Genomic DNA, 10,941 nt, shown 5'->3' on the forward strand with positions numbered 1-10,941 from the left:
AATGAGCTTGAATTGATGCCTCCACCTCCAGAGGGCTAGGATTGCAAGCTGCACCATATCCAGTTTATGCACTGCTGGGGATCACTCTAGGAGCTTTGTACATGTTAAGCAAACTCCGTAACAACTGAGCTGTATCCCTTATCAACAAACTTCTAACACGTCCCCTAGAACATGCTGTTTTCCTATAATTTACCTTTTTTGCTATGAAAGGTTAGATTGTGTCTTTTTTTTTTTTTTTTTTTTTTTTTTGAGGCAGGGTCTCACTTTGTAGCCCTAATGCCCTAGAAATCACTATGTAGACCAGGCTGGCCTCAAACTCAAAAGATTCACCTGCCTTTGCTACCTGAGTGCTGGGATTGAGGGTATGTGCAATCATGCTCAGGATTATTCTTTTATCTCCAACACATAGTACAGTGTTTGAATATTCCAAAAAATGTCATTAACAAGAAATAGTACAGCATTCCGATGGTTTGATATAAATGAACAAACCTACAATGAGAGAATTCTGCTAGGCCTTGTAGCATAAACCTGTAATCCTACTACTTGGAAGCCTAAGGCAGGAGGATCACAAAGTCAAGGCCTGTCTGGTCTACAAAGTGCATTCAAGTTGATCTGGGAAATCTAGTGAGACTGTGTTCAAAATCAAAAGTAAAAAGAGAGCTACAGATGCTCAGTGGTAGAGTGATCAGATCACCTGGCATGGGGTAGGCTCTAGTTCAAATCTTGCAAACAAAATTTGGGGGGGGAGGCATAAGCAGGATAGTGCTACACCATTTGAGCTTTTGACACAAGGCCTCTTGGCTTGAATGGCATGGGTATAATGAAGGTTCAGTCAGAACACTGTTGAATGCCACTGAATAGCCCTTTCAAAAGTTCCAGAACAAGACGCACATGGAATGGCACTTTCACTCTAAGGCAGGGCACCAGCAACCAAGGGGAGCCTAGGGGAAGATGTATTCCATAGTGGGTATCAGAACCATACTCAGAAAGGTTTTGTATTCATTCTGCCTCCTCAGTTCTTACCTGCTTGGGCCATATCGTTTAATAGCCACTGAATGTTGACTCTCTGGGAAGAACAGCACTGTTGAGTCCAGCTGTGGCTTAACCCCCAGGACAATTTTCCTTTTCTTTGGTATTTTTTCCATAATGGTCAATAATTAGTGTACCTTTACTAAATGCTCAAATTGGATTCACAGTTTTTCTTCCCATCCTAACTTGATTATCTCAATACAGTCTCTGGGTCTTCCTCCTGTCTTTCCTTTTTTTTTTTTTTTTCTCCCCCCAGGGGTCTATGTCTGCCTAATCAAAGTTCGTCAGAAGTCAGAGGAGTTGCGTCAGATCCTCAGTGTGGCAGACACCTCAGTCTATGGGTGGGCAACTCTGGTCAGTGAACGAAGCAAGAATGGAATGCAAAGAATCCTCATTCCTTTCATCCCTGCCTTTTACATGAACCAGTCAGAATTGGTTCTTAGTCACAAAGACACTGGAGATCTCAGAGTCCTGGGAGTGGAAAGAGTTCTTGAGAACCTGGAGGTACGAGTTAATGTCTGAGGCACAGACAGCAGTACTGGGGACAGGGATTTAGGTTTTGGTGCTTCTTTATCCAAAAGACTCTCAATAGGCTGGCAGTGAACTCCTTACATAGTCAAGATTTCTGGTCCTCCTGCCTCTTTACCTTCCAAGCATTGCAAATAAGAAGTGAGCCCTAGGTGGGTCTCTTTGAGGTCAAGGCCAACCTGTTCTACAGAGTGAGTTCTAGAACAGTCAGAGCTACACAGAGAAAAACAAAAAATAAAAAAGTGTGCCAATATACTGGGCTTATGCTGTGATGGGGAACCCTGAGCCATGTGCATGTAGCAAATATTCTACCAACTGAACATCTCTAGTCCTCAGATTGTTTTGCTTTTATGACAAAGTGTAACCCAGACTACCTCCAAACTGTGTACCACCTTGAATTCTGGACCTCACCTTCCAATCTTGGGGATTATTGGACCTGCACTGTTATGCATGACTGAGACAGGGATTGGCAAAATGTTTTTGCATTCTCATCACAAGGGTAAAAATGTTACTAAGTATCCTAATTAAAGTTACTATGGGGGGTTGGAGAGATGGCTCAGCAGTTAGGAGCAGTTTGGAGCTTGGTTTCTAGAACCCACATCAAAGGGCTCACAATCTCTTGTAACACCAACTCCAGGGAACCTGATGCCTTCTTCTGGCATCTGTGGGCACCTGCATGTGTGTACATGCGTGTACATGCATGCATACAGACTTTTAAAATTACCACTGGAAAATACTTTGAGATAAATTTTTGTTTTTTAATCATGTGTATGTCTCTACCTGTGTGTGTGGGGGGGGGGGGTGCATGTGCTCTTAACCTCTTAAGTCAGTTCTCCAGCCAACCACTGGAGTCTTATAGTAAACGGTGAACTCCTCTTCACAAGACTGGGTACAAGTTTGCCGATCATTGTTACTTTTATTGATTTTTTAACACTTTTGTAATTTTTTTTTAATGTTCATTAGTGTTTTGCCTGCATGTATGTCTGTCTGTATGAGGGTGTCAGATCCCCTGGAACTGGAGTTTTAGATAGGTGTGACCTGCCATCTGGATGCTGGAAATTGAACCTGGGTCCTCTGTAAAAGCAGCCAGGGCTATAAACTGCTAAACTATCTCTCCAGCCCCATAACTGCTACTTTTAAAAACAATCTTTAGACTTTCAGTCTAAAGGCAGGTATAGTGTCATGAGCCCATAATCCCAGCACTCAAGAGGGTAAAGCAGGACTGCAAGGAGTTCCAGTCCAGCCTGGGCTACAGTGTTATGATAAAGCTAGAAGGTTGACGGTTGGGGGGAGAGGGGGAGAGTTAATGACAAACATGCCAGGCAGACAGAGCTTAGCTTAAGTGAGAAGATTTATTAGAAAGTGGAAGCAGGGAGGAGGAACGGGAAAAGAGGTACAGAGAGGGCTGAAGAGAAGAGGGAGAGAGAAAACGTCCTGTCAGCCCCGGGGGAACAGCCATGACAGAGAGCAGGAAGAGAGCTGGTCTGTCTTTTAAAGGTGTCCTTTGTACCTGCGTGCAGACTACACAATCATGGAACCCTGGGCTGACCAGGATACTGCCTAAGTATATTCTGCCAGGTGACAGGGGCAGGCAAGCATAATGCCTGAGTCCTTACACACACAATGAGACCAACTCCAAAAACTATTCTCCCTTATGTAGCATTTGCCTAACACTCTACCTATTATCACCCACTTCTAATCCTAGTGCTCAGAAGTAGAGGCAGAAGAATCAGAAGTCCAGAGTCACCCCTGGCTTCAAAGTAAATTCAAAGCCAGCCTTTAAGACTTGAAAATGCTCTAGCCTTTTACTCTCTTGTGTACATGCAAGTGTGGAGGTAAGGTCTTCCTCACTTGATCACCACCTTTTTTGTTTTGTTTTGGTTTTAGTTTCTAGAGACAGGGTTCCTCTCTATAGCCCTGACTGTCCTGGAACTCACTCTAGACCAGGGTGGCCTCCAACTCAGAGTTACCCCTGCCTGGATTAAAGGTGTGTTCTCCCATTTCTAGAAACCAATATGCAGCCCTCGATGGCCTGGAACTCACACATGCACCTACCTCCCTCTACTCCTGCGTATGGGTAATGAAGTGTGCACCATGCCTACTTCCACCTTATTTAAGGTTTATTTTGTTGTTTGGTTTCTCAAGACAAGGTTTCTCCATGTAACTTTGGAGCCTGACCTGGAACTCACTCTGTAGACCAAGCAGACAGATCTATCTGCCTGCCTCTGCCTCCCCAGTGCTGGGATTTAAGGTGTGTGCCACCACCACCCAGCTATTTTTTAAGGTTTTATGTCTTTGTGTGAGTGCACAAGCATGTGTGGAGACCAGAAGAGGACTGTGGATGTTCTTCTCTATTATTCCTCAGATATCTTTTTATTGAACATTTGAAATCACATCTTTATTTTGTATGTAGATGTACCCATGCCACACAGCACGTATGGAGATCAGAGAACTTGTAGGGGTCATTTTTCTCTTTTTTGTCATGTGAGTCCCTAACTCACTGGGTTTGGCAACAAGCAACTTTACCTGAGCCATCTCATAGGTCTACCACAATTCTTTGAAGCCTGGTCTTTTCCTGAAACTGACATTTTCACATCTAGGCTAGAATGCACAAGCCCCAGAAAACCTGCATCCCTTGGAGCTGGGGTTGCTGATAGACATGGGACTGTTAGGTGCTGGGACCTAAGCTCCAGTCCTCGTGATCCTACAAGACTCTTAACCACTGGAGCCTTCTCTCCCGCCCCCTTTTTCTTTTGGGGGGGGTGTTGTTGAGGGTAGTATCTCTTTGAGACAGGATCTAAGTAGTCCTGGAGCTTGTTATGTAGATCAGTCTGGCCTCAAAATCAAGACACCCCTCTGCCTCCTGAGTGTTGGGATTAAACATGCAATGCACTAAAGCACCCAGCCACCTTGCTTTTTTGAGATGGCCTCACTGAATCCTAGAGCCTGCCTCAAAGATCCCATCTGTGCACCCTCAAGAGCTGGAATACAGGCACACATAGCAAGCTTTTATTTCAAGGCAGGGCTTTTCTGCATAGCCCTGGTTGTGCTGACCAGGCTGGCTATAGATCCGCCTGCCTCTGCTGGGATTAAAGGCATGCACCACTATGACCAGCTCACATCTAGCTTCATTTGCATGTATGTCATTATGAGGCATCAGGTCCCCTGGAACAGGAGTCACAGACAGTTGTAAGCTGCCTTGTGGATGCTGGGAGTTGCACCTGAGTCCTCTAAAAGAACAGCAACGTTCTTGAACACTGAGCCATCATCTCTCTAGTCCACATAGCTTTTTAAATGAGTACTAGAAATCAAACATACTTGCAAAGCAAGGACTCTGCTCCTGTCCCTTCTTTCTGATCCAAAGTGGTGAAAAAGCTGGCTAGCTGGAAAACTCTTATACTAATTGAAATACTGCTATCTCTTCTTTCTGACAAGTGGTATTTTATCTTTTCTCCAAGGTCTTTTCCAGCTCCCCATTTCTAGCCATCTCTGGCCATAGGCACTCCATTCTCACGACAAGCCTGGCTATCTACCTAGTAAGAGTCGTCAACTTCACTGCCTTCCAGATGTCATCACCAGTTTTCATTAATGTTTCCTGTGCACTCACCAGTCAACACGAGGCTGTGCTAGTCAGAGCAAATGATGTATCTGGTTCCGGTGAGCACTAGGGACTATTTTAATCTACATGGGACTTAATCTACAAGGAATTTATTAGTCACAATGAACCATTTTTCTTTTTGTCTAAGTTTTGGCCACCTGGCTCTTGCTATGTAGACCAGGCTGGCCTGGAACTTACTAACCCTCATGCCTCTGCCTCCCTTGTTTATACCCAGTCACTTTTTCAGTACAGGTATCCCTGGCCAGCCTTGAACTCCCTATGTAGGAAGGTAGGATGACCTTTAACTTCTGATCTCCCCACCTGATGCACCACCATACCTTCCCAGCACTTGGGAAGGAGAGGGAGGTCTAACTCCTGAGTTTAAGGTTAGCCTGTTCTACAGAGTTCAGATAGGGATACAGAAAAACCCTGTCTTAAGAAGGGGGGGGGGGGGAGAAACCCTGCAGAAATCAAATGTTAGGTCACATGGGCATAGGAAAATGCTATAATATTCTGTCCAGTTTTCAATCTTAAACCCTGACCTGAAAAACATTTACATAACATATATGATCAGAGATAACTGTGTTTCTTGCTGTTGTTCATGTGAGGGTATATACACTAAGTATGCCATTCCCAAGAACCATCAACCTGTTCTAACTAGCCTGGGGATGAATAGGCTAGGATGGCTGGCCAGGCAGCTTGCCTGTCTTCCCAGCTGCAGGATCACAAGCAGGTGTGGATTATAATATAACAGGAATCAAGTGTGTACAAAACTCAGCAGCTGGGTGGTGGTGGCACACCCCTGAAGCAGAGGCAGAGAAACCCTGTTCCTCATGCTGGACTACACACCACCCCACTAAAACCCACCCCAGCTAAATCCCCACTTCATAGAACCTTCAACAACTTAGGAGATACCATGCATTAAAAAATACCACCACAGGGCAGTGGTGGTACCCGCCTTTAATCCCAGCACTGGGGAAGCAAGGCAGGAGGATCTCTGTGAGTTCAAGGCCAGCCTGGTCTACAGAACAGTTACAGAACAGACTCCAAAGGATTACAGAGAAACCATCTCGAAAAACCAAGTCCCCCCCCCCCCAAAAAAAAAAACAAAGCATGAGTAAAATCATAAGAGGATGCTGTGGACCTCTGAAATAATCAAATGTAGGGACCAAATGTATTTAAAAACAAGGGGGGCAAGCATGCTGGTATTCTTTTAATCCCAGTACTCAGGAGGAAGAGGCAAGCAGCTCTGAGTTCAAGACCAGGATAGCCAGGGCTGTTACAGAGAAGCCCTGTCTTCAAAAAACCAAAGAGAAATAAAAAAACAAATTTTCGCTAAGTGTGTCATTCAGGTGGTACCTGCACAGTATGTGTGAAGTCCTGGGTTCAGTGCCTAGCACCCCAAAGAAACAACATAGTCAGACATAATGGTCTGACTATAATCCCAACACTAAAGGTGGAGGTGAAAGGATCAAGACATCAAGATTGTCATTCACAACATGCCAATCTAGGACATGTGTTTAAGGGCAAACCCAAACAAGTTTTATTATGAATAGTTGAAACACAAACCAGAATGTTCTCTAGAGAAGGCATGCTGAGCACAGGAAAGAGATAATGGTCAGAAACTCCATCAGCAGGCTGGCAAGATGGTAAAGTCCTCTGATACACCTGCCTGTACCAGCACAGACTGGGTTTGCAGGGCACCAGGGGATACGTGTATCACTGTAAACACTCTTCTAACTTGATCTTCCCAGGTGGGGAATATCAGTACTACTGGGACTCTGGTTTTGAGAGTATGTAGCCTTGAACTTTGTCAAAGACCCAGCTGCTTCTGTGACAGAACTGTCACCATCTACCCTGGATGTTATTATTAATATAACTATCTCGTCCTACTATGGCAATGCAGATCACTGTGAAGAGTCAGGTGTCTTCAAGAATCTTGTTGGTTCCTACCAGATCCTCCTGTTTACCCTCTTTGTTGTGCTGACATCAACTGCTTTCATCTTCCTAGGTAAGGAGACTGATGGTAGACTTGACTCTCACAAACCAAAGGAGGAAATCAGCTGCTTATCAATAGTTGAAAATGAGCGAGTCTAGTAGATTAAAGGTCAGCTTTAGTGGAGCCCATTCTATATGGAGAGATGCCTTGCCTAGCCTAGAAACAACGGTGTGGGGATGCCTCAACTAGAAGATGGTAAAGACTCAAGACTTCTAGGGGAGGCCTTAAATTCTCTGTGGAGCAAATGGCCCCTTTGGTGGAACTGCTTAAAAAAAAAAAAAGGTCAACTTGCTGGGAATGGTGGCCCATACCTTTAATACTAGTATTTGGGAGGCAAAGGCATGCAGTCTATATAGCAAGTTCCAGTTCAGCCAGGGCTGAGTTAGAGAAACCCTGTTTCAAAAAACCAAACTAAAAAATGGAAATCACTATTGCCTACATACATTTTTAGACAAAAGTGGAAAGAAAAACACCTCTAACATGCATCTGTCTCCTCCAGTAACCAAGACCCACACAATTATCAAAGCTTCAAGCACTCAAGCACTTCTACTACACATCTGTTCATACAGCTTAGATCATCTAGGTTACTTATAAAATCTACAGCATATACTACAAATACACTAATAGTTGTACTGTACTGGCTAGGAAATTACAAGTATTAGTACACAGGGCAGTGCTTTTTGAAGGCAGACTAACTGGAAAATGACTTTTATACTAATACTTAAATATCACTTTATTTCTTACAATTATTTGCTTGAGTTAGGAAGAGAGCACAAACATGCCCTGACTCAGGGATGGAAGTCAGAGACAACTTGAGGGTGTCTGCTCTCTCCTTCCACCGCGGAGGTTCTGGGGATTTAAGACAAGCTTGTCAAGTATCTCTGCTGGCTGAATCATCTTGATGGCCTTAATTCTCATTTTTGAATGGACTTTAATCTTCAAGGCCTTCCTGCAATCAAAATCACATAAACCTTTTTTTTATGGCATTTCCTTTTTTCAGGGTACAACGCCTTCCTCAACAAAATACAGACTGTTCCAGTTGTTTATGTACCAACTGTAGGCACACCTCAGCCAGGTAAAGAACCACTGCCCTTGTCTTTCACAAGTTCAGATGTATATATACATATATATATATATATGTTCACTTGTCTTCATTATCACCCTTTCTTCCAGGTTCTTATACAACATGTTCTCCCCCTCACTTCCTGAGCCCACAGCCACCTCTAGTACAGAGTCGGCTGCAACACTGGTTATGGAGTATAAAGCACTAACATAATATGGGTACATCCTCTTTTATTATATAAAAATGGAGGAGGTACCTAATCCTGCAGAAGCCTAGTAGCAAACTCTACACTAGGCTCCAAATCAAGTTTCCTATTAACCATAAATAAAGGATCTTACGTGGTTTAATTCCAAACCATGTGTTGTAAAAATTAAGTTTCTGGGGACATCCTGGGTTTCTGTTCCCAACACCACGTAAACTGGTATGGTGGTACACACCTACAATGCCATCACTTGGAAAGTATCACTTGCTACAGAGACTCGAAACCATGTTAAGTGTGTCTAAATTAAACAACACACACGCATGCACGCGCACAGTAAATCTGGCTATCTGAACTTGCCCACTTCTGCTTCAAGTCGTGTGTGGCACCAACCCCTGAATAGTAACCATCACACACCTTTGTATGACACAGTACTTCCCATCAAGAACCAGTGCTTCCCCTAGAACACTGAATACCAAAAGACATTAGAGAACACAGAGCCCAAGTGATTATACAGTATCACCAGCTTTAAACTATGGTCTAGGATTCACCAGATGAACCCAGATACAAATGCCTGAAATGAACTCTTGGCCACTTACTTGACCCAAAAGGACCACTCTTCTGGTTGCCCTTGAATACTTGAGGCACAACTTCCTACCAGTTAAACAAGACAGACACTATATATCCAAAATGTGTTTATTGGGATGGTTCCCACTCAGCTTGAATCAGGTGCTGTTCAGTGCTGCTTCCTCCTGAAGGAGCATCCTGGAAGAAAAAGGTCCAGTGTTACATCAGCCTGCGACTGCCCCTGCTTCATCTGCAGAACGCTACATCTGTTCTCAATCCCATTATCTACTTCCCAATTATACACATATCCTTTACCAGTTCCTATTATCTGGAACCAAATGAAACCCTTTTAACAAAACCAGCCCACCCCAGCTTTAAGCAATAGTGCTTTGAGATCAATACAACGATTAGTAATACCTACTTTAAACAAGACTGCAGCTCGCTATACTAGCCTGGAGGTTTGCATGCTACACAATCTGTCAAGATCCAAAGGACAAACGCCAACATTAAGACCACTTACTTACCTTCTGTCAGCCGCGCTTTTCCGCCTGTGGGCTGACAGAGGACAGTGGAGCAGCCAACACACAAGACTACCGTTTGTGCATGGCTAAAGACCGTGGTGATTTTATAGCATCCTGGAAGAGAAATCAACAACAACAACAAAAAATGGTTAGCTTCTTCCACTTTTCTCCAAGTTACCATCCCTTTACTGTTTCCTAACAAAAACAGCCGTCGTCTCTGTCACTAATCCAAGCACTCCTTCTAAGCTGTAGATCCATGTCTCACTTTTTGAATTCTCAGAAAATCCCGGACTACTTAAGATCGGTTCTTTCCCCCGCCCCAGCAAACCACCTCCTCACCTGGGCATTTCACATCCATAAAGTAGGAATTGGGGCTCTGCACCAGGCGCTTTTTCTTGTGTTTCCTCTTTTCCTCTTCTGGAGAGGGATGAAGGAGATCCTTTGCGAGCTATGAAGGGGCAGAAATGCAGAGGTTTAGAAGGTAACGGTGAAAAGAGATGATGACACACAGTCCCCGCTGTCGCACACCGAGGAGAACTCGCCCCTCGCCGCCCCTGGTGTCTGCGTAGCTGGGCCGCCATCTTATCTCCTCTCCGCTCCCATCTACGCGGGCGGCCCGTGGGCCGCCGCGGTCCTGGAACTGCTGTCCTAAGGTACGCGGAGCGTAAATGTGGACCCTCTACGATCTGCAATTAGCGCGAGAAGGGAGTGCAGACACAAGAGCAAGTTCTCTGCCGAAACCTGGACCAAGGAACTCACAGGCATGTTCTCGTAGGGAGGTCGTCACCGCCGGAAAGGAGCGAAAGCGGAAATCCTGTTCCTTATATTCGGTAAAGTACAGGAAGTGACGAGCCGTTTTGTTCCGCCATCTTGGGAAGGTCGGGCTTGACGTTCGAATGCCAGTGTTAGGCCGTGGGCTGCCATTTTTAGAAGGTCGGTAAAGGCTCCTCGAGTTGCCGGTGCATAACCATGGTGAGAGAGATAGCTTCTATTTTTAGTTTAGGATTTTGCTGCTGTCAAAAGAAAAACGAATAGTTTAAAATTTCCCTACTACACTTTGACAGCTGGAGTGTAATGGGAACAGCAGAGGTGAACACCAGCGAGGGGCTTTATCCAGGGCTTTTTCCTTTACTGATATTCTTTGTCATTTTGCAATTGGTTTAACTTACCCTGATTAATAAACAATTCTAGATGTAATACATTTTAAATAAAATATTCACTCGGAGTTGTGGGTGTACCGCGTTAATGGACTGCTTTCTTAGCGTGCACAAAGCCCTGGATTTAATCCCCAGCATTTTGTAAACCGTCCAGTGTAGAGCAGGGCAGGGCATAGTGATGGTGTCAGTGGCTCAAGGCTGTAATCCCAGCACTTTGAAGGTGGAGGATAATTTAAAATCATCCTGGGCTCCATAGCAAATTTGAGGTCAAGTGTGAACT

The 10,941-nt window shown here is 44.4% G+C and overlaps 2 protein-coding genes across 2 annotated transcripts in view; one reads left to right on the plus strand and one right to left on the minus strand.

Moving 5' to 3' along the window:
- Nup210l (nucleoporin 210 like) overlaps nt 1-8,425 on the plus strand; it is an 89,346-nt gene extending 80,921 nt beyond the window's left edge. The window contains exons 36-40 of the mRNA XM_051198925.1: nt 1,286-1,533; nt 5,016-5,214; nt 7,062-7,166; nt 8,155-8,229; nt 8,328-8,425. Of these exons, the coding sequence (XP_051054882.1) occupies nt 1,286-1,533; nt 5,016-5,214; nt 7,062-7,166; nt 8,155-8,229; nt 8,328-8,425 (725 nt within the window). The remainder of the gene's footprint in view (nt 1-1,285; nt 1,534-5,015; nt 5,215-7,061; nt 7,167-8,154; nt 8,230-8,327) is intronic.
- A 673-nt stretch (nt 8,426-9,098) lies between these two features.
- Nucleotides 9,099-10,404, minus strand: Rps27 (ribosomal protein S27). The gene is made up of 4 exons (XM_051198924.1): nt 10,264-10,404; nt 9,844-9,952; nt 9,508-9,618; nt 9,099-9,181 (listed from the first exon to the last, which is right to left on the minus strand). The coding sequence occupies exons 1-4, from the start codon at nt 10,267-10,269 to the stop codon at nt 9,153-9,155; spliced, it is 255 nt and encodes an 84-aa protein (XP_051054881.1). The 5' UTR covers nt 10,270-10,404; the 3' UTR covers nt 9,099-9,152.
- Between the last annotated feature and the right edge of the window lie 537 nt (nt 10,405-10,941).

The sequence above is a fragment of the Phodopus roborovskii genome, unplaced genomic scaffold, assembly GCF_943737965.1.
Source record: "Phodopus roborovskii unplaced genomic scaffold, PHOROB, whole genome shotgun sequence".
NCBI lineage: Eukaryota > Metazoa > Chordata > Mammalia > Rodentia > Cricetidae > Phodopus > Phodopus roborovskii.